This window comes from Schistocerca cancellata, chromosome 1 (genome assembly GCF_023864275.1).
Source record: "Schistocerca cancellata isolate TAMUIC-IGC-003103 chromosome 1, iqSchCanc2.1, whole genome shotgun sequence".
Lineage (NCBI taxonomy): Eukaryota > Metazoa > Arthropoda > Insecta > Orthoptera > Acrididae > Schistocerca > Schistocerca cancellata.
Genome location: NC_064626.1, coordinates 535771749 through 535794399, shown reverse-complemented (window position 1 = coordinate 535794399; position 22651 = coordinate 535771749). Strand labels below are relative to the sequence as shown.

Below are 22651 nucleotides of genomic sequence, written 5' to 3'. Positions count from 1 at the left end.
AGGATATGCTGAACGGAATGAACTGTCTAATGAGTACAGTGTAATGAGTACAGAACACGGACTGAGAGTAAATCAAAGACGCATGAAAGTAATGAGAGCTATCCGAAACGAGAACAGCGAACAACCTGACATCAAGATTGATGATCACGAAGTAGATGATGTTAAGGAATTCTGCTACCTAGGCATCACGATAACCCACGATGGACAGGGGAAGGAGAACACGAAAACAGCCTATCACTGACAAAAATGGTATTTCTGGCCAAGTGAAATCTAATAGGCTCTGAGCACTGTGGGACTTAACATCTGAGGTCATCAGTCCCCTAGAACTTAGAACTACTTAAACCTAACGAACCTAAGGACATCACACACATCCATTCCCGAGGCAGGATTCGAACCTGCGACCGTAGCAGTCGCGGGGTTCCGGACTGAAGCGCCTAGAACCGCACGGCCGCCGCCGCCGGCTGAAATCTACTAGTATCAAACTTATGCCTTAATTTGAGGAAGAAATTTCTGAGAATGTACCTTTCGAGCATAGCGTTGAATGGTAGTGAAAGATGGATTCTGGGAAAACCAGAACAGAGGATTATCGAAGCATTTTAGATGTGATGCTACAGAGAAATGTTGAAAATTAGGTGGACCAATAAGGTAAGCAATGAGGTTTCCCACAGAATCGGCGAGGAAAGGAATATATGGAAAACACTGACAAGAAGAAGGGACAGGATGATAGGACATCGGTTAAGAAATTAGGGTACAATTACCATGCTATTAGAGGGAGCTGTGGAGATAAAAACTATAGAAGAAGATAGAGATTGGAAAGCATCCAACAAAGAACTGAACACGTAGGTTGGAATTGCTTCTCTGAAGAATTTGTATGGGCTGCATCATAGTAGTCAGAAGACTGATGACTCAACAAAATAATAATAATTTGGTACCCGATTATCTAGAGTCTTATCTGTTGTCTGCGACTGAATAGGGGAATACAAAGAGTGACTGTTGCACATTCCAAAGTAACATATGTGACTTTTAAAGAGTGACTCTCCATCTCTTGTACTTGTAACGTCAGGCTCTCGAGCTCACCTGTCCATCCCCGTATGTGAAGTTGACGCTGGAGAGGAGTGGCGACGCGACCTGCCGGTAGAAGTTGCGCAGCTGCAGGTGGGCGTCCGCTGCCTCGTAGATGCGCCTGCCGAAGCCTCCGTTTCGTAGCGCCAGCTTCCTCAGAAAACCGAAGTCTGCATCTTCACCGAATGCCAGCGTGAACAGTGCTGCTCCCCGCTCCATGTTGGCGGCGGTGAAGTCCTGCAAGATGGCTTCTGGCCCTCCATTAGGCAGTCCGTCCGTCAGCAGCACCATCACAAGTGGCGCATCCGGACGTGGAACACCTGCCTTGGATACTCGCAGTGCTGTGTCCAGACCGTCGTGCATTGCCGTCCCTGTAGAGAGCAGGGCCGCCCTTTTATGAGGCTTATTTATGCGCTCTGTGAGGCCTTCTAATCTAAACGGGAGGTACGTATGTGACATATTGATGCATAACTTTACCCTAAGCGGTCGTTACAGCATACCAAATGGTTCAAACGGCTTTGAGCACTATGGGACTTAACTTCTGAGGTCATCAGTCCCATAGAACTTAGAACTGCTTAAACCTAACTAACCTAATGACATCACACACATCCATGCCGGAGGCAGGATACAGCATACATTTTGTACAAAAAGGATCACGTGTGGCAACTGTACTGAAAAACATACATCAGTTTGAACGACTGTAGACTGACCCAAAGTTAAGTACCTAATCACCTACACACTCTTGTGTAGGTTGAGAATAATGTTTCAGCGCAAGTTTTCTAGTATGGTGCTAGAGAAACAATTATTATGACCATGGGTTCCATGGACTATTGTCAGCAGATACTCACAACCGATATTCTCAGTATTAACAACTTGTGCATGAAAGCTGTAAAGAGCATTCTCTTAAAATTCATTCAACAGACATGTAGCGTAACATTTCATTATGACGCTCTACAACAACTTGGTGCTGAAAATGTCTGCAGCTTAGTAAAAGAGCAATATGGATTATTTTATATTTGGTCTGCTTCTTTGTCTCATAACTCGAGAGTTCCTATGATTTTTCTTCTCCAGCAGTAAGTACCAATTTTGATGTGCGCAGTTTGCCAGGCAAGCCATGAGAAAGTATGAAACCACACTAGTCTAATATTACATATAGAAGTTAACTTTTAACCATGTAGTTGCTTTTAAAATTACTGGTCATGTGATAATGGGGAATGTGGAATCGTCACAAGAACGTTTGAAGATACTACCTTATTTCAAACCTATTTTAATATCTTTGTTGGTGTTCACTGTTATAACTAACAATGAAAGTTTGTGAAAATTTATAAAAGAGCATTTACGTGGAATTAGATTGATGTACTCAGTTTCATGTGCTGTCGGTAATATTAAAACCAGTGTTGAATTGCACGACCTCCAGATCGAAGACAAGAATATCTTAATAATACTCAGCCAAAACATGAAAATATAAAATCATTTACTTTCCCTACTGACGCTACTGTTACTAAACTTTATCGTGATATTCACAGTGCTTCAAAAGTTTCTTGGACAATTTTTAGCTTCTTAACTTTTAAATAAAAAATCTGACACAGGATATGAGCAGTTTGCTGTAGTGTTTACTTCTGTTCTGTCAAATCTCTACAATTCCAAGAATACTTTTAACTTCTGCTGCTATTTTTGTGGTGAGCGTCACCACTACTTAGGATGTTGAACTCACCTCCTCCTGCCTGGAGACCCCTCACGAAATTTTTGGCGCTAGCAACATTTTCTGGAGTTGCAGGCACGACAGCATCAGCATCATTTTCTGGTCCTTTGGGTCGATCGTACCAGGATGTATAGGTCTCGTTCTCGCCGCCTGGCCACCACACCTACGGTTAAATGATACATTAGATTTATCTCCAGATAGAAAATGCGTTCATATGAAGTTCATTATGCCTCTACAAAGATAATCAAGATGTGCCCAACAAAATACAGGGTGAAGCAGACAAATGGGAAGACTGAAACGAACAGAAGATTTTAAAATGTTCTATTTTTTGACATGAAAGGAGTGTATATGAGAAGAAATTAATAGTTTACCTTCAAAGTTACAGTTTTCTGATTATATTGTCATTCAGATGACATCCTTGGTTTAGTACACATTGTTGGAGGCTGAGAGTGATTTTGCCCATGACATTGTGTAGTAGTTCCAGCGCAATGTTGTTCGTTTCTTGGCGAATTCGCTGTCTCAAATCATGTCCGATCCTTGAACGCTTTTCCATTAAAACTTTAGACTCGAGGTAACCACAAAGAAAAACATATGGACAAGAGAGTCCGCCGCTCGTGGTCTCGCGGTAGCGTTCTCGCTTCCCGAGCACGGGGTCCCGGGTTCGATTCCCGGCGGGGTCAGGGATTTTCACCTGCCTCGAGATGACTGGGTGTTTGTATTGTCCTCATCATTTCATCATCATCCAGGAAAGTGGCAAAATTGGGCTGAGCAAAGGTTGGGACATTGTACGGGCGCTGATAACCACGCAGTTGAGCGCCCCACAAACCAAAACATCACATCATCATGGACAAGAGAAATATGCAGGATGGGGGTGCTACAGAATATTGCAACCTCAGTGTCATTGCAAGAGTATTGTTTGTGTGCGCCATCCTGCTGAAAGCGTGTTTCCTCATCTGTATCATAGGAATCGAGTTGAGACGGAGGAACTGCTGCCGATAACTATTCTCTTGGATATAGTTTCTTTTTACACTACCACCTCCTTCCTCTCTAGTGCTGCCAGCGGGTCCGCAGCTCGGGGTCGTGCGGTAGCGTTCTCGCTTCCCACGCCCGGGTTCCCGGGTTCGATTCCCGGCGGGGTCAGGGATTTTCTCTGCCTCGTGATGACTGGGTGTTGTGTGATGTCCTTAGGTTAGTTAGGTTTAAGTAGTTCTAAGTTCTAGGGGACTGATGACCATAGATGTTAAGTCCCATAGTGCTCAGAGCCATTTGAACCATTTGAGCTGCCAGCGGTTCCAGAGTGGCTCTCTCCAGACTTGATGGCATAGGGAGATGCTCCACGAGCCTATGGAGGCAAGTTAAACTCCCAACCGAAAGAGCATTGAGCTTCAACAAAATTACCCGGAGTCTTGTAATACGCCTTTACAGAATCCTACACTTCGTGACTGGCCAGCTCTCCACGGCTACTAATTCCACCTCTTATGCTCCAAGGCCAATTACCTCTTTCCATAACCCCCACTGTGACAACCAGCCAGTCTTTCCCACAGTGACATTTTCTATAGATTATTTTCAGAATAAGTGTTTTGATGTAATATTTGTCATTTGTAAAGCAGGTACATATAATTACCATTCACGTGAAGGCAACTGATGTTACTGCAGAAGCTTACTTACTCACCATCACGCACTATAATAAAACTACCGATTTCTGATCGCAGCTATGGATAATTGCTGTTTCAGAATATTTTGTTTGAGAACAGTAAATGTATAAATAACTTTGTGAATAGAAGTGATCTTCTGAGGCACAATTGTGATTGGACAAACATTGTAGTGTGGTATAAATCTAATTTGTCTAGGAAATATTCTATTCTAAAAAATACTAGTAGAAAGGTACATTAAGAGTTACTGAAACTGTGCTCTCAACCATCTTACAAAGGTGTCTACCAATAACTTATTTATTGAGCAGCAGAACTTTTTTCTTTTTTCTTGCACATTGTAATATTAGGGTCAGATGGGGCGATTAGCCTGCCCTTATTTGCTACAGCCACTTGGCAACGCAGTCATAACCACCAGTGAAGTTTGGAGTCATAAGCCGAGGGACGTCACAGGATATTCACATAGCATCTGTTGTCCGCCCCAGTAGCTGAGTGGTCAGCGTGACGGATTGCCGTCCTCCGGGCCCGGGTTCGATTCCCGGCTGGGTCGGAGATTTTCTCCGCTCAGGGACTGGGTGTTGTGTTGTGTACATCATCATTTCATCCCCATCCGGCGTGCAGGTCGCCCAATGTGGCGCCGAATGTAATAAGACCTGCGCCAAGGCGGCCGGACCTGCCCCGCGAGGGGCCTCCCGGCCAATGACGCCAAACGCTCATCATCATCATCATAGCATCTGTTGTATGGCTGAACATATATCGGGCCACTGGTTGATCCACACCTGTTCTGTTTCGCTGGTGTTAGCATTTGTAGTGTAAAGGTGCTGTACGTAGGCAGATATGACAAATGGACAGTTCCAGAGGTCGCGGGTCGTCAACACTTAACTGACGAAACACAGTTTTCCAGGTAAAGAAATGCCTTTCAGGAATAACGTTCTTGTGAATGTGTGTTGCTCCTGCTATGAGAATCGTGGACGGTGGGTAACAATCAATAAAGACCTTGCAAAATAATATGATTGTCCAGAAAAGAACGACGACACGGCCAGTCAGGTGAATGGCCTCGCCCAAGAAGGGCTCCTTGCAGAACGCTAGGGCAGAGACCATATGTTGTGGGAGACTTCGACACAGCAAAGGGGACACTCCTAATGAGACTTGACGGGAGGGACTTCACTTGGAGAGGTGAGAGTAGCGACGTCGATTATGGTTGAGTTTTTGTTTCTGGTCATGGCTGCCGCTAACAATGGGCATCCATCTCTGGCTGCTATCAAAATACACACACCACTTGCTGTATCCATGCTGCTACCGGAAGATGTTGCCACCCGACTCCAGTGCATATTCAGCCACGCCGCCAGTACATCGACCACCGCCCAGTAAACGACATGCTCCACAGCAGTACCAAAAAAGCTCGTCAGCCAGGTCCGTTTGCCTCTTAGCCAACTCGATTAAAACTCCGGTAACGCCCATGAAACTTTTCTTTACTAACAATGGGTATACTTGTATTTTATATGAATATACAAAGTGTTCGGAAATTCCCGATACAAACTTGTAGGACTTGTAGAGTGGAGTGAGTATACAGGGTGGTCCATTGATAATGATCGGGCCAAATATCTCACGAAATAAGCATCAAACGAAAAAACTACAAAGAACGAAACTCGTCTAGCTTGAAGGGGGAAACCAGATGGCGCTATGGTTGGCCCGCTAGATGGCGCTGCCATAGGTCAAACGGATATCAACTGCGTTTTTTAAAATAGGAACCCCCATTTTTATTACATATTCGTGTATTACGTAAAGAAATAGTTGGACCACTTTTTTCGCTTTGTGATAGATGATTCCGTAATAGTCACAAACGTGTAAGTACGTGGTATCACGTAACATTCAGTCAGTGCGGACGGTATTTGCTTCGTGATACATTACCCGTGTTAAAATGGACCGTTTACCAATTGCGGAAAAGGTCGATATCGTGTTGATGTATGGCTATTGTGATCAAAATGCCCAACGGGCGTGTGCTATGAGTGCTGCTCGGTATCCTGGACGACATCATCCAAGTGTCCGGACCGTTCGCCGGATAGTTACGTTATTTAAGGAAACAGTAAGTGAAACGTCAACCACGACCTGCAACAAATGATGATGCCCAAGTAGGTGTTTTATCTGCTGTCGCGGCTAATCCGCACATGAGTAGCAGACAAATTGCGCGAGAATCGGGAATCTCAAAAACGTCGGTGTTGAGAATGCTACACCAACATCGACTGCACCCGTAACATACTTCTATGCACCAGGAATTGCATAGCGACGACTTTGAACGTCGGGTACAGTTCTGCCACTGGGCACAAGAGATATTACAGGACGATGACAGATTTTTTGCGCGCGTTCTATTTAATGACGACGTGTCATTCACCAACAGTGGTAAAGTTAACCGACATAATATACACTAATGAGCAACGGAAAATCCACGATGGCTGCGACAAGTGAAACATCAGCGACCTTGGCGGGTTAATGTAAGGTGCCGCATTATGAGAGGAAAGATAATTGGCCCCTATTTTATCGATGGCAATCTAAATGTGCAATGTATGCTGATTTCCTACGTAATGTTCTACCGATGTTACTACAAGATGTTTCACTACATGACAGAATGGCGATGTACTTCCAACATGATGGATGTCCGGCACATAGCTCGCATGCGGTTCAAGCGGTACTGAATAGCATATTTCATGACAGGTGGATTGGTCGTCGAAGCACCATACCATGGCCCGCGCGTTCACCGGATCTGACGTCCCCGGATTTCTTTCTGTGAGGAAAGTTGAAGGATATTTGCCATCGTGATCCACCGACAACGTCTGACAACATGCGCCAGCGCGTTGTCAATACATGTGCGAACATTACGAATGGCGGACTACTCGCTGTTGAGAGGAATGTCGTTAAGCGTATTGCCAAATGCATTGCAGTTGACGGACATCATTTTGAGCATTTATTGCATTAATGTAGTATTTACAGGTAATCACGCTGTAACAGCACGCTTTCTCAGAAATGATAAGTTCAGAAAGGTACATGTATCACACTGGAACAACCGAAATAAAATGTTCAAACGTACCTACGTTCTGTATTTTAATTTAAAAAACCTACCTGTTACCAACTGTTCGTCTAAAATTGTGAGCCATATGTTTGTGACTATTACAGCGCCGTCTATCACAAAGCGAAAAAAGTGGTCCAACTATAACATTATTTCTTTACGTACTACACGAATATGTAATAAAAAATGGGGGTTCCTATTTAAAGAAACGCAGTTGATATCCGTTTGATCTATGGCCGCGCCATCTAGCGGGCCAACCATAGCGACATCTGGTTTCCCCCTTCAAGCTAGACAAGTTTCGTTGTTTGTCGTTTTTTCGTTTGACACTTATTTCGTGAGATATTTGGCCCGGTCACGATCAATGGACCAACCTGAATAATACACTTCTGGAAATGGAAAAAAGAACACATTGACACCGGTGTGTCAGACACACCATACTTGCTCCGGACACTGCGAGAGGGCTGTACAAGCAATGATCACACGCACGGCACAGCGGACACACCAGGAACCGCGGTGTTGGCCGTCGAATGGCGCTAGCTGCGCAGCATTTGTGCACCGCCGCCGTCAGTGTCATCCAGTTTGCCGTGGCATACGGAGCTCCATCGCAGTCTTTAACACTGGTAGCATGCCACGACAGCGTGGACGTGAACCGTATGTGCAGTTGACGGACTTTGAGCGAGGGCGTATAGTGGGCATGCGGGAGGCCGGGTGGACGTACCGCCGAATTGCTCAACACGTGGGGCGTGAGGTCTCCACAGTACATCGATGTTGTCGCCAGTGGTCAGCGGAAGGTGCACGTGCCCGTCGACCTGGAACCGGACCGCAGCGACGCACGGATGCACGCCAAGACCGTAGGATCCTACGCAGTGCCGTAGGGGACCGCACCGCCACTTCCCAGCAAATTAGGGACACTGTTGCTCCTGGGGTATCGGCGAGGACCATTCGCAACCGTCTCCATGAAGCTGGGCTGCGGTCCCGCACACCGTTAGGCCGTCTTCCGCTCACGCCCCAACATCGTGCAGCCCGCCTCCAGTGGTGTCGCGACAGGCGTGAATGGAGGGACGAATGGAGACGTGTCGTCTTCAGCGATGAGAGTCGCTTCTGCCTTGGTGCCAATGATGGTCGTATGCGTGTTTGGCGCCGTGCAGGTGAGCGCCACAATCAGGACTGCATACGACCGAGGCACACAGGGCCAACACCCGGCATCATGGTGTGGGGAGCGATCTCCTACACTGGCCGTACACCACTGGTGATCGTCGAGGGGACACTGAATAGTGCACGGTACATCCAAACCGTCATCGAACCCATCGTTCTACCATTCCTAGACCGGCAAGGGAACTTGCTGTTCCAACATGACAATGCACGTCCGCATGTATCCCGTGCCACCCAACGTGCTCTAGAAGGTGTAAGTCAACTACCCTGGCCAGCAAGATCTCCGGATCTGTCCCCCATTGAGCATGTTTGGGACTGGATGAAGCGTCGTCTCACGCGGTCTGCACGTCCAGCACGAACGCTGGTCCAACTGAGGCGCCAGGTGGAAATGGCATGGCAAGCCGTTCCACAGGACTACATCCAGCATCTCTACGATCGTCTCCATGGGAGAATAGCAGCCTGCATTGCTGCGAAAGGTGGATATACACTGTACTAGTGCCGACATTGTGCATGCTCTGTTGCCTGTGTCTATGTGTCTGTGGTTCTGTCAGTGTTATCATGTGATGTATCTGACCCCAGGAATGTGTCAATAAAGTTTCCCCTTCCTGGGACAATGAATTCACGGTGTTCTTATTTCAATTTCCAGGAGTGTATTTTGAATAGGGTCCCATGTCTGGAAACGTCATCAAAGGATGCTAGAGAGCGTCAAACTTATACGCTCCGGCGCATGTAGACGTATGTTTATTTAGGATGATTCCAAAATGACGTCACAAACTTTCGAGGATGATGTATCTACACTCCTGGAAATGGAAAAAAGAACACATTGACACCGGTGTGTCAGACCCACCATACTTGCTCCGGACACTGCGAGAGGGCTGTACAAGCAATGATCACACGCACGGCACAGCGGACACACCAGGAATCGCGGTGTTGGCCGTCGAATGGCGCTAGCTGCGCAGCATTTGTGCACCGCCGCCGTCAGTGTCAGCCAGTTTGCCGTGGCATACGGAGCTCCATCGCAGTCTTTAACACTGGTAGCATGCCGCGACAGCGTGGACGTGAACCGTATGTGCAGTTGACGGACTTTGAGCGAGGGCGTATAGTAGGCATGCGGGAGGCCGGGTGGACGTACCGCCGAATTGCTCAACACGTGGGGCGTGAGGTCTCCACAGTACATCGATGTTGTCGCCAGTGGTCGGCGGAAGGTGCACGTGCCCGTCGACCTGGGACCGGACCGCAGCGACGCACGGATGCACGCCAAGACCGTAGGATCCTACGCAGTGCCGTAGGGGACCGCACCGCCACTTCCCAGCAAATTAGGGACACTGTTGCTCCTGGGGTATCGGCGAGGACCATTCGCAACCGTCTCCATGAAGCTGGGCTACGGTCCCGCACACCGTTAGGCCGTCTTCCGCTCACGCCCCAACATCGTGCAGCCCGCCTCCAGTGGTGTCGCGACAGGCGTGAATGGAGGGACGAATGGAGACGTGTCGTCTTCAGTGATGAGAGTCGCTTCTGCCTTGGTGCCAGTGATGGTCGTATGCGTGTTTGGCGCCGTGCAGGTGAGCGCCACAATCAGGACTGCATACGACCGAGGCACACAGGGCCAACACCCGGCATCATGGTGTGGGGAGCGATCTCCTACACTGGCCGTACACCACTGGTGATCGTCGAGGGGACACTGAATAGTGCACGGTACATCCAAACCGTCATCGAACCCATCGTTCTACCATTCCTAGACCGGCAAGGGAACTTGCTGTTCCAACATGACAATGCACGTCCGCATGTATCCCGTGCCACCCAACGTGCTCTAGAAGGTGTAAGTCAACTACCCTGGCCAGCAAGATCTCCGGATCTGTCCCCCATTGAGCATGTTTGGGACTGGATGAAGCGTCGTCTCACGCGGTCTGCACGTCCAGCACGAGCGCTGGTCCAACTGAGGCGCCAGGTGGAAATGGCATGGCAAGCCGTTCCACAGGACTACATCCAGCATCTCTACGATCGTCTCCATGGGAGAATAGCAGCCTGCATTGCTGCGAAAGGTGGATATACACTGTACTAGTGCCGACATTGTGCATGCTCTGTTGCCTGTGTCTATGTGTCTGTGGTTCTGTCAGTGTTATCATGTGATGTATCTGACCCCAGGAATGTGTCAATAAAGTTTCCCCTTCCTGTGACAATGAATTCACGGTGTTCTTATTTCAATTTCCAGGAGTGTATTTGAAGTAAGGGTCTCTGGTTCGGAAACGAATGAGCAGAAAATTACAAGGGAAAGTCATTCTGATGGCTCTCACAGTAGAAAACATGTACCGGTACTGTTGTTACTAAGATTGCTGGAGATGCAACTTTCAGAGGTAGTAGTAAGGAGCAAAACAAGAAAAAGAAAAAAATCGTGTAAGCATGAGCTCTAAACTGCATAACTTAAGAGCTACGAGAACTTGTTCAATAGAGATGTGTTTCACAGAAGCGAAGATGAACAATTGCTCATAGCTCCTCTGGTATGCATTTTAGAGCACATTTTTACGGTACATTTTTTCTTGTTTTGATCAAATATTACCACCACTAAAACTTACATATCCTACATTCTTATCAACAACACGCTGATACATGTACTCCCATGTCAGAGGTATCAGACTGATTTTTGGTTGTAACTTGCAACTCGATCGTTTCCAAACCAGGAACCTTTACCCAAAATTGATACATTTACCCATTCCATTGACCTTGTAAGTTTTTAACATCATCACAGCATCACTATATATTTAGGCGTCTGAGCCTCTACCTTTGACGCTCTGTAGCGTCGTTGGATGACGTTTCCAGACATGAGTTCCTGTTCAAAACATTATGTACGCACTCCCCTCTACAAGTCCTGGGGGCGTGTGACCGGTATTTCGGAACACCCTGTATAACAGGTAACTATTAAGTAAAAATATCAGATGTAGTCTTTCTTTTTATAATGTTCCCATACTCTGTAGTGGATATGTTGTAGCCCTCAATGGTTTTCCACTAACTCTGATAGCGTTCTTTAAAAATTTTATCAATTTGTTTGTGTTACAATCTACTAGGAATTTCATATGGACTCTTTGGTGGAGACTGCAGCTTTTCTGATGTCAAAGCACTTAAACACAGCAACACCTACTTACGTTACAAGCTTATTGACAGTGTCTGCACAGCACAATATATGGGATTTTGAAACATACTCTACGTTCTCTGTGCTACCTCTTTCCTTTTGATATGAGAAACTCTCTTTTCTATTTCCGAGTCTTCAGTTACCTGTGTCTGTTAAGCGAAATAGTGCATACTATCATGATGTAAACAAATGAGAGCACCTGCTCCTTACCCGTGATCCATATGAGAATGTGATGAGCGTGAAGTTGTCACGTGGACTCAGCTCATCAAGGATGGAGACCATGGCCTGCCTCAGCTGCTCTATCTTGTGACCGCTCATCGAACCACTCACGTCCAGCACGAACACGATGTACTTTTCCAGCGGTGGCAGGTCCGGCGGCGAGTAGAAGTGCACGAAGTATCCGTCATCGGTCACCTGTCCAGAAGAAATGTTTCAGCATTGCCAGTGAAGTCATTATGAAAACTGAGACTAATCAGCATAGCACCGTTCAACAGTGTTACAATGGTGGATTAAAAAATGTGTCAGGTTAACAAGAAATCATTAGCTGCAAAGACACAGAAAATCATTCGTATTGGTATTGAAGTATGTGGGGATCGTACATTGTGATCTGTTCCATAACTTTGTATACTCCAAGTAAGTAACCCTGTATGAGTCACTTGATTGCCAAGGATCGCATGCCTTGTGAGTCGATAGGCCAGCAGCAAAATATCTCTGCTCCAAAACGCATATCGTATCTACTTGAGCTAAAGAACTTTGGCCAGGGTGGGCCAATGACTATGCAGGTTGCCAAAATTCAGTTTTAATGACTTGCTGTGGAAGGAGGGAGGTTCACTATTGTATCTGTGTCCTGTTTCTGTGTAGTTTAAAAGTTCTGAATGAAGATGGTGGTATTCTGGTGTTTCAACATGCCATTTTGTGCAATGGAGTATGACTCCTGCTTGTTGCATTCAAGCCATTCGTTGATGATCCATTCACAGTTTCCGTGTTTCAAATGTATTTTCAAATAATTATCATTCAAAGTAACTTCTTGTACCATGCATTTGGCAATTTTCTAGGGGGACTTCACTGTTCCTTTGTAGCCTATTACAATCCACGTGCATTCGTGGTTGACGATATACATTTATAACGTTTCCATCTGTGACGACAAAGAGCTCACGATATCTCCCTCTCTCTCATAAAAGACAAAGCAGACATTTTCTAGCTTTCGTTGTGGATGTTATGTAGTGATTACGTGATTTACGAATTTGTGCGTGAATTATACTGATGATCTATACTGTCCATGCGAGACTACCATTTCTGTAATTTTTTTTCGCAAATTGCAATCGTCAATTTCTCTGCTTTTTCGCACACATGCTTATAGCAGTAAAGAACTTTCCTTGCCGACCAATATCCCCACGCTGCTATTTTATTTCCTGCTAATCAGACTGAAATAGTTGTTTGATAATATGTATAGCCACCACAGCATATATTTTAGTAATTTCTGATCTGATATGTCAAACTGATGTTAAGTATGTAGTCTATATAACAAGATTGTTTAGACAACGAGTACCCAAATGAAATTAATCTGTGCTAGTTAGAAATGCTATATAGAAAACAACCTGATTGGGCTTGAAAACGCTTTACCACTCCATTATCTAAATTTTACAGGTCAGTTTTCGCCATTCAAGATCCCATATTTGAATATTTGATACAAAAATCACGGTGAAATTTGTTCAGTACTTGTTTCTATTTAATGTATTACAATACTTGGTAGATTATCAGCGTGAATAAATAATTTAACTTATCATTTTCTTATATTACTGCTTCGAGATTAAGCGACAGCAACATGTGTTGAGGAAGTGTGAGATTAATAAAAATCATACCAGCATGGGCACACAAGAACCTGCATTGTGTTGGGCAGTGAAATGAATAAGCATTTCAGTGACGCAGAGAAGACATGCACATTTTGGCCCAGAGCGCTATAGCATTGTTATGTTGGAATGTTACATTAGCACTATAGCGTTGGCTTTTTCTCTAGTTTTGAGACAATAGGTACACAAAGCAGTAGGTTGTTATGATCATCATCAAACTTCTCTGGTGATTCCTAGCCTCAAACGCACTGCAATTTCAAAAGTACACTCCAGAACATAGGCTGGATCACCAGTTCCGTGTTTCTAATCAGTGACAACATACGTCACAAAGAATGTGTGAGTAAATTCATTGGTGTTAAGATCAACAGTAGTTAGGTTGATGGAGAACCTTTACCTGTTTCGGATATCACAGATAATTTCGCCCACTATAAGTAGCAAGTGATCTTATCAACACTATCTACATGTGGTAAAATTATACGACATAGTAGCATATTCATTGTTCAGCACGTACATTTCAACACAACCACGCTCGTTTATATTTTGAGTTTAGCTACACTTAGTCCATACAGTTCCCATCTTACCTTGTTTAAATGGCTAATATGTGGTACTTGTCCACTGGGTGGAGGGATTATTTCAATATGGGATGGCCTAATAACAACCTGTTTTTGTGACAGTAATATTGTTGTATTTGTACCAAACCATAATCGAGAATTTGTGTCAGTATTTGTAATTTGTAGGATAAATTGGTACCTACTGTGACGAACCCTTCTTAGTGCTGGACGGTTCTTTCCAGCAGAATACACGTTTACTTTTATATTTCTAGAAAAAATTTATCTCTTCTCTTTGTATCCAGCAGTAGCAAACAAATACGGAAACTCTAAAAAGAAAAGAAAATTAAGAAAAAAGAGAGAAAAAATTAAAAGCCGCCACAGAAACATTGGAAGAGCTTTAAAAATGAGGACTACGAAAGTAATACATTAACAAGAATAAATTTTGTGAAAAAAAAGCAATTATGTGAATGGCATTAATGGAAGTTGTGAAAGACTTCACAGTGAGAAACTGGATATAAAAACTGAAACCTTGACGAAATCAGAAGTGAACTATAAACAGAGGCAAATAACTTCTGATACCTGAAGAAAGTAAAGTGGCAACAACATAAAGGTAGCTCAGGCAACAATAATTGTTCCGTCTTCTAGGGGGAAATAACATGATTCCAATTTTTTGCTCTTCTTCTATCATTAATATTCTGCAGAAACCATGAGGGAACATAAAAGATGTAGAACAAGTATAACATTACAAGCATTTCACCGCTATGCTTTGCGGACGTAGTTGACATTCTATAATGAAGAAACACGTGGAAGAAACCGAAAAAGAAAAAGACAAGTAGTCAACTCAGAATAAATACCTGTTGGAGGAGATAGTTGAAGCAAAAAGAAGTTGCAAATACAAGATGAAGTAACAAAAATTGCTCGATATTAAGAAACACAAAAGACGATTAGAGGCAAAAAAACCTTGTTCAGAGGAAGACACCAGCTGATATCAACATTCAACAGGGATTAAATAGAACATTCTTAGATGCATCCTTAAAACCAATTTCGTCAGTGCGAATCAAATATGAACAAGACAGTTTATTTATATGGGCACTGCAAAGAATACGGAGGCTGATGTGTACAAGAGAACAGCGCATATCGGTTATATGGGCAAAATATGAAATAAAAGAGGTGTTAATCAGAGTGTACATAAAGCCCTTACAGCAAGAAAGATCTCTCTACCGCTGTTAACTCCTAAAGCATTGGCGATTATTTCATTTAATACTGGAGATACAGGATATAATACAAGGGTTTTGGTTATTTATTATGTGGAATGCAGTCGTAATTAGTAGACTGACGAAGGGAAAAAAAGAGTTGTGGAAAGGCATCAGTCTGTCGAAATGAGAACATAAGGTTATCATATCATTTAGTACTCATTTGTGAGTTAGTGCATTTAGAAGTGCCTGAAACCAAATTATATCACTTGGAACAAGATTAGCCACTACACTACGGAACAAGTGAACAGAGGGGTGACTCACGAGTATCTGGTTGGGGCTGGCGGCGTGGTCGACGTCGTAGCGCACCAGCAGCTGTCCCTGCACGCCCTCCGCCCTCAGCGCCGCCTGCTCCTCCCTGCTGGGAGACCACCGCACCTCGGCTGTCGTGGGCGAAGGCCTCTCCGTGTGCGCCAGAGGGTTAGCTGCGTGTAGGCATTACTATTTACAGTGATTTACACGTATGCCGGTATCTCATTAGACTTAAGAATTAAATTTTTTCGAGTACAAGAATTTAAAATGCCTGAATTATTCACGAGATTTCGGAATTTCGGCCGGATGTCTTCAACATCTGACCACGATATTTCGGCTGGCAAACAAGGAATTATCTTCAGGTGAATTTACCACTGTAAAACTGAACTGAAAATGGAAGACTGTCTGTCAGCCGAAATATCGTGGCGAGATGTCGATGCCACACAACTGTAATCCCCAGACCTCACGAAATGCTCATTCCACTGATAAAATTTTAAGATTCTGTACTCTCAATTTGCCTGGATGTATAGAGAAGCAACTGATCAGTCCTTGTTCTCAAAACGATGGTACATTTTAAATGCTAAGACAAATAGTAAGATGAAGATACTCTATATTCAGAGCAAAGGACGAGCAGATCCTGTGTTTATGGATAAAACTTCCATAATTGTGGCAAGTACGTTAGTGGCGTGTTGAACCTGAGACCAGCGGTGCACTCACTAGAGTTCTCTTCGTCTGAGACGTCGTTGCTCTGCTGCAGACTGGGGACTTCAAGGAGGGTGATGTCGCTCGTCTCGTTGATGTGCACCTCCACCGATAAATCGTTCACGATCTGTGGTGCAGAAAGAAAATTATAAAGTAAACTGAATAAAGGCAAACCTACATTTTCACCATTTATAGGTTTACAGGTGTTTTTCCATAACGTTTACTGGAAAGCACTATTGGATAGTCTGTAGGTACCAGCGATAACATAGGTGAAAGGAAAGTTGACCTTCAATTTGTACAAAAAGCGGAGTCGAAGGTCATGAAAGGGTCACAGAGGTTGATAACGAACGTCACGGTGCTGTTGACTTCCCTAATGTTAATTAGTCACTACTCGTACATTGACTAATGAGTGGAGGAAACGTTTTAAAGATTAGGGAGGAGAAACAATAACTTTCAGTTTTGCCGATGATATTGTAATTTTCTTAGGGACGACAGAGTACTTAAAGGCCATTTGAACGGAATGTATAGGCCCTTAAAAAAAAGGTTATAAGATAGACACAGGATTACAAGCTTTCTCTACGAATTTCATTGAAGAAATCTTCTCGGGGCATCATATGAGTCGTGTCGTGTTGTGGCAACGTTTCGACAAGTTTCCCACTAGTTATCTTCAGTCGAAGAGACGAAGACGACGAGTAGGAAAACGTCGAAACACTGTAAGATGAATGTTATCAGGAACTAAGCAAGGGTAATGGAAAGTAGTCGAATTGAGCCAGATGATGCTGAGGGAATTACGTTATGAAATGAGTCACTGAAAGCTGTAGATGAGATTTTATATTTGGACAGCAAAGTGAAAAGCTGTAGACTGACAACAGCAAAATCAAATTTTCTGAAGAAGACGAATTCGTTATTATTGGCTTGGTGCATAGGATCGTAGCGTTTTCCCGTAAGTTTAATAAACACAACAAATACACGTAACAGAGACTTTAGTCATCAATAATATATGTTTTTTCAGTATTTACAACAGTCTGCCAACGCTGATGTAACTTTTCGATTCCCCAGTTGTAGAAATCACATGGTTTTTAGGCGAAGAGCGCATCGAGCCATGTTCGAAGTGCATTTTCAACGAGCAAGGAGGTTCTTTGAAGGTTGTTCGGTAAAGAGCGGGAGAGATGAAAATCCGAGAGCGAAATATCAGTTGAATGAGGTCGGTGTGGAATGACTTCCCGACCCAACTCCTTTATAATGTTTCTTGGGAATCTAGTAGAATGCGTGGATCACATCACTTCACACACTCCTGCTCGCCGTTGTTCTCAGTGGTTGACGATAGATTTCAGCTGTTATGGTTACACCTCCAGGAAGCAATTCGTAGTACACCACACCGTCTTTTATGGATACTCGTACATCTTTGTACAGAATGTTCCTACTTTGTTTGGGCCCAACCATTTCCTTCATTTCCTTATGTTACAATAAAGACACCATTTCTCGTCACCAGTAACACTAAAAGAGGGGTCGGTGTTGTTCACGAGCCAGCAGATGTCAAGCAAACAAAGACGGACATACGGCCACCCGCTGACTTTTTTTATTTTTTGTTTTGAGCTAGACCTCGTGGTACCCGTACATCCGATGTTTGAATCTTCCGAAATGGGTTCACATGTCGTACAATGGTCGAATGATCACAGTTCGTCACATTTTACAGTTCGTGAGCATACCGTGACTGTGAATTAACGCGTGTTAAAAGGTCTTCATCAAATCCCGAGGGTCTACCTGAACGTAGAGATCATTAATGCCAAAAAGATACTGCTTAGAAGGAGAAAACCATTTTCTTGCAGTGCTTTGCCCATTGTCGTTATCCCCACACATGGTGAAAAAGTTTCCTGCTGCCTCAGCTAGCGACAGCCCTCTATCGCACTCAAACAGAAGAATACGTCGGAAATTACTCCATTTGGCATTCCGTTTTATAGCTCTCACAGCCTCACACACTATCTCCATATGACAAAATAACAAAATAGAAACCCAAATAGGAACAATGAACTATAAATGAAAAATGACAGTCGATAAATAAACCCATAACAACCGGAATTTCAACGTGCCAAACAGAAACGCTACGAACATAAGCACCAACTTAATAACTGCGTAGGCTTCGGAGTCAGTCTGTTAACACAGAATTTTTCTGAATATCGTACCGCGCCACAGTGTAAAAAGCAATATTAGACAAAGTAACTTTTCGGCTACGGCTAAGAGGTGTTCTTCTTTGCCTAGACCCCGGAACCTTGCTTTTTTTGGTATTGTTTTTCACATTATGACGCACTGCGATACTCATAAATTTGCGATCATCGAATATAAATTTAATATTTAGGATGTCTTTTTTGAAGATATTAGTAGGTAGTCCTGTGCGGAACTCAATTGTGGACGATAAACAGCTCAGAAAAGAAGAGATCAGAAGTATTCGAAACCTTGTACCATATGAGAATGCTGAAGATTGGATGGGTGGATTGGATACTTCTGAGCAGCTACTGAATCGGATCGTGAAAAGAACGAAAATATGACACAGCTTCATTAAGAAGAAGTTGGATGATAAGGCACGCTAGACGTCCGGGAATATTCAGTTCGGTAACTGAGGGCAGTGGGGGAATAAAAAGTGGAGAGGGAGACCGTGGCTAGACGACAGTAAGCAGGTTCACGTCGATGCAGGTTAGACTAGTTGGCAGAGACGAAGAGGCTTGCAGAGGACGGAACAGCATGCAGATCTGCGTCAGACCAACCTGTCTGAGGTCTGAAGGCCACAAAAAAAGAGTCAGAGCGATGCTAATCTCCGTAACAAATTTGGAGTCTTGAGGTTCAAGACGTTTTTATAATCTTTGTTCCATCTACAATCTTGATACCGCTTTTATTTTAATTTTATCTATTATTTATTTATCTCTCGACAACCATTACAACCAATGGTGTCATTACTGTGTCCCTATCGTGCAAATGCTGCAGATCTGGCCCGGGCTGCCAAATTGACAGTCCCTGCACGGGTGTAGTCACTTCGCTAATCTATAATCTAACAGACTTTCCAGTCAGATTGTCGTAGAAACAGCCTGACTCCTCATTTCGTACTCCATTCGTTCTTGTGATTTTTTTCTGAGTAGTCTTTAGTTTCATGCAAAAAGGTAACTTATTCGGAGAAAATACGAGTTAGCACATTTCCCAGTTATTCTTGCTCTTGTTCCGAACTTTCATTTCTGCAATCACATCCTGATTTTATAAGTTAAGCAGTAGTTGTAATGAACGACACGTCTATGTTATACCATTCATCACGAGGTATCGACTGGGTTGAACGGCCTTCATACAACTCTAGTTACAGACGTTCGTAGCTCTTTCGATTTTATCTTTGCATTTCTTTTCTTTTTTGAAGACTCCTTATAGATTTCTTTCTCTTCACAGAACTTCAACAATTTTATTGAAAGTTACTTTCTTCAAGTTCCCATTGTATATGGAAGCGTTCGTAGACAGCTCAGAAAAAACTATAGGATTTTTAGCACTATCAGAACTAATGCTAGGTACTGGAGAAGAACCCAAAAATCATGGCTCAACACCCATGTTTCCACACGCTGTTTTGCAGTCGCGGCTAGATAGTAACTCTGAGTATTCGCGGTTTTTAGTTCGCATGTACCTACTCAGAGCAAATGTACCTGTCCGGGATTGAGGTTGATGCGCAGGTGGTAGGCGCCCAGCTCCCTCTGCAGCAGCTCCTCGTACGTCAGGTTGAAGGTCACTTTGTTCTGCGCCTCCACGTTCACCGACACGGACACCACGTTTGAATCTCTTGCACTAAAATAAAAATAAGGCAAATTTTTATATGTTCTCGATCAAAATAGGAACCTGGAAGCAAAGTCTTTAATACCAAATTTTAGATGCTTTGAGTGCATCCACCAAGGTTAGAACACTGCCATAAGGTCTAGATGGTTCCCAAACTGCATATGATAAAACAAAATTTTTGGCAAATCACAGTAGCAACATAAAGTTAAAACTGCGAGTGAAGGCACATGGATAGAACAAGTGGAGCAATCATTATAAATAACCGCAAGGTATTGCCACAGATTGAAGATCATGTTGGAGAAGAGTACTCTCCGGTTCGAAGAGACTCGAGATTCAAATATAACGAAAATCACTGCATATCCCCTATAATGTCTCAGTTGTAATGAGTAGAGTCCTTTGGTGAAGTTCGTTACCGTGTACCTTGTTGAGGGTAGTCTTGGTCTCACATATAACGAGAACAGTCAGTCTATATAGCAGCTAACATTTATTTATTCTGGTAACCGGATTCAATAAAACGTAATTATCTTCAGGCCACTACGTCTGTAGTGACATGTGGAGCAGGTATATAAAACTGCTGTAGATACCAAACGTTATTCGGTAACAACTGCTCCATAATATATAAATATTAGTGGCGATGGATACGGAATGGCTTTGTTATGCTGTCTAAGATCGCTGTCGTTCCAATACAGCTTCAAAAGTTAACTTGGTTGCAGGGTCCGTAGAATTTTGAACATCCTTTGGCAACGTGGAAGCAATATCAGATGCTGAATGTTTTGCAGAACACGAATGATACATTAAAAATTTCAGTTCGCTGAATACGCAGTTGCTCAACACACCCCCATCAATTAATACCAAATTGTGTTTGATGAGACAAAGATGCCTTCCCAGCAACCTACCGTGTCTGCCACGAAAGAAGTCGTACAAATCAGAATTGGAACAGCAGCTAAAATTTAACTGATGCACGTAATGGGGCTCACGTTATTATGAGAGTATATAGAAAAGCCCCTCTCACAAGCAGTTAACGACAGTCCGCTGCTCCTGATGTGGACGATGAAGATAATAGTTGAAAACTCGAGATTTTATTCTAATCCGGTGGGGCGAGGATCTAATAAATTTTTGTTTCCAATCATTTCTCTGTCGTCTGTGTCTCTCCCTTTTATGCGCGCGCGCACACACACACACATACACACACACACACACACACACACGCGCGCGCGCTCGCAAAATGTGGCCTACAGCCCCTAGAACCCTGTAATAAGAACTGCGAAACATGGATAGTCACGTATATGGTCGATGTGGTTCATATGTGTGTTATTGTCTTCACAATGTAGTACGCTAAGGTAACATCAATTATGATTTCACTTTAAGTGAAATGGGCAATTCTTAACATGTTGTTTTATATCTCCAGATTGTTGATATCTGAATAATTCGTTATCACGGCGTGCTTTGGGAAAATGGCCACAAACGTTTTGAAAAACAGATAAACCCTTACACCTGCCCTGTAGACCATCGTTGTTGCTAAAATGCTGTTTATTATTATATTTTCTAGTTGCCATTTCCAGATTTTATCTTTGTGCCGGCGAATTTTCGGAAGTCTAGACCATGAGCTAAGGCTGATCTACCTTAGGGCAAGATTTCAGCTTTCCACACACGCGAGCCTACGCATTACACTAAGCGCTGTGAGAGAAGCTGCGACGTGCGAGATAAGCCGAGCGGTCTCGGCCGCTGCAGTCATGGACTGCGCGGCTGGTCCCTGCGGAGGTTCGAGTCCTCCCTCGGGCATGGATGTGTGTGTTTGTCCTTAGGATAATTTAGGTCAAGTAGTGTGTAAGGTTAGAGACTGATGACCTTAGCAGTTACGTCCCATAAGATTTAAAAAAAAAAAAAAATTAGAGAAGCCGCCGCTACCTGAGCTGCACGTGCGCGGCGCCCTGCCCGGCCTGCACGGCCTGCTGGTACTCCTCTAGCGCCTCCTCCTTCCCCTTCACGTACGCCTCGTACGCCTTGCCGTCCATCTCTCTGCAACAACACAACAGACACCTTACAGTGCACACCCTGTCACTGGCGTTATTCGTGATGCCACACGTAAGAGAAGTTTCACTGACAGTAGGCTGCTAGCTGGTCTGCAACTCACATGACGAATCCCGATATGAAGGCAGTCTCCGGCAGGACGGCGTCGAAGCTGATTTCTCTGGACACGTTGGCGGTGTTGGCCACCCTGCTGGTCACCACAGTCTTGGCGTACCGGTTCCGCACGTGGCTCACCACATGGAGGCTGTACACGTCTGGTGGTGGATACCCCTGAAACAAGGCTCAACTTCAGTCCTGCAGCAAGCTTTCTCATTGCTTCCCCCTTTCCCCTTGTTTTCTTCATTTTTTGTCCCATTCTTCTCCCTCATTTCTCCCACTTTCACCTTCAATTACTCCGCATTCACTCAGTTTTTATAGAAAGGAAAGGAAATTGCGTGGAACACAACTCAAGTGGA

General features: G+C 44.1%; 1 protein-coding gene across 1 annotated transcript in view; it reads right to left on the bottom strand.

The window, feature by feature from the left end:
• LOC126179496 (inter-alpha-trypsin inhibitor heavy chain H4-like) overlaps positions 1–22651 on the bottom strand; it is a 66696-nt gene that overhangs the window by 36740 nt on the left and 7305 nt on the right. Inside the window, exons 2-9 of the mRNA XM_049924612.1 lie at positions 22300–22466; positions 22074–22184; positions 20039–20177; positions 16380–16491; positions 15675–15835; positions 11967–12170; positions 2777–2927; positions 1078–1433 (exon numbers count right to left, since the gene is read on the bottom strand). Of these exons, the coding sequence (XP_049780569.1) occupies positions 1078–1433; positions 2777–2927; positions 11967–12170; positions 15675–15835; positions 16380–16491; positions 20039–20177; positions 22074–22184; positions 22300–22466 (1401 nt within the window). The remainder of the gene's footprint in view (positions 1–1077; positions 1434–2776; positions 2928–11966; positions 12171–15674; positions 15836–16379; positions 16492–20038; positions 20178–22073; positions 22185–22299; positions 22467–22651) is intronic.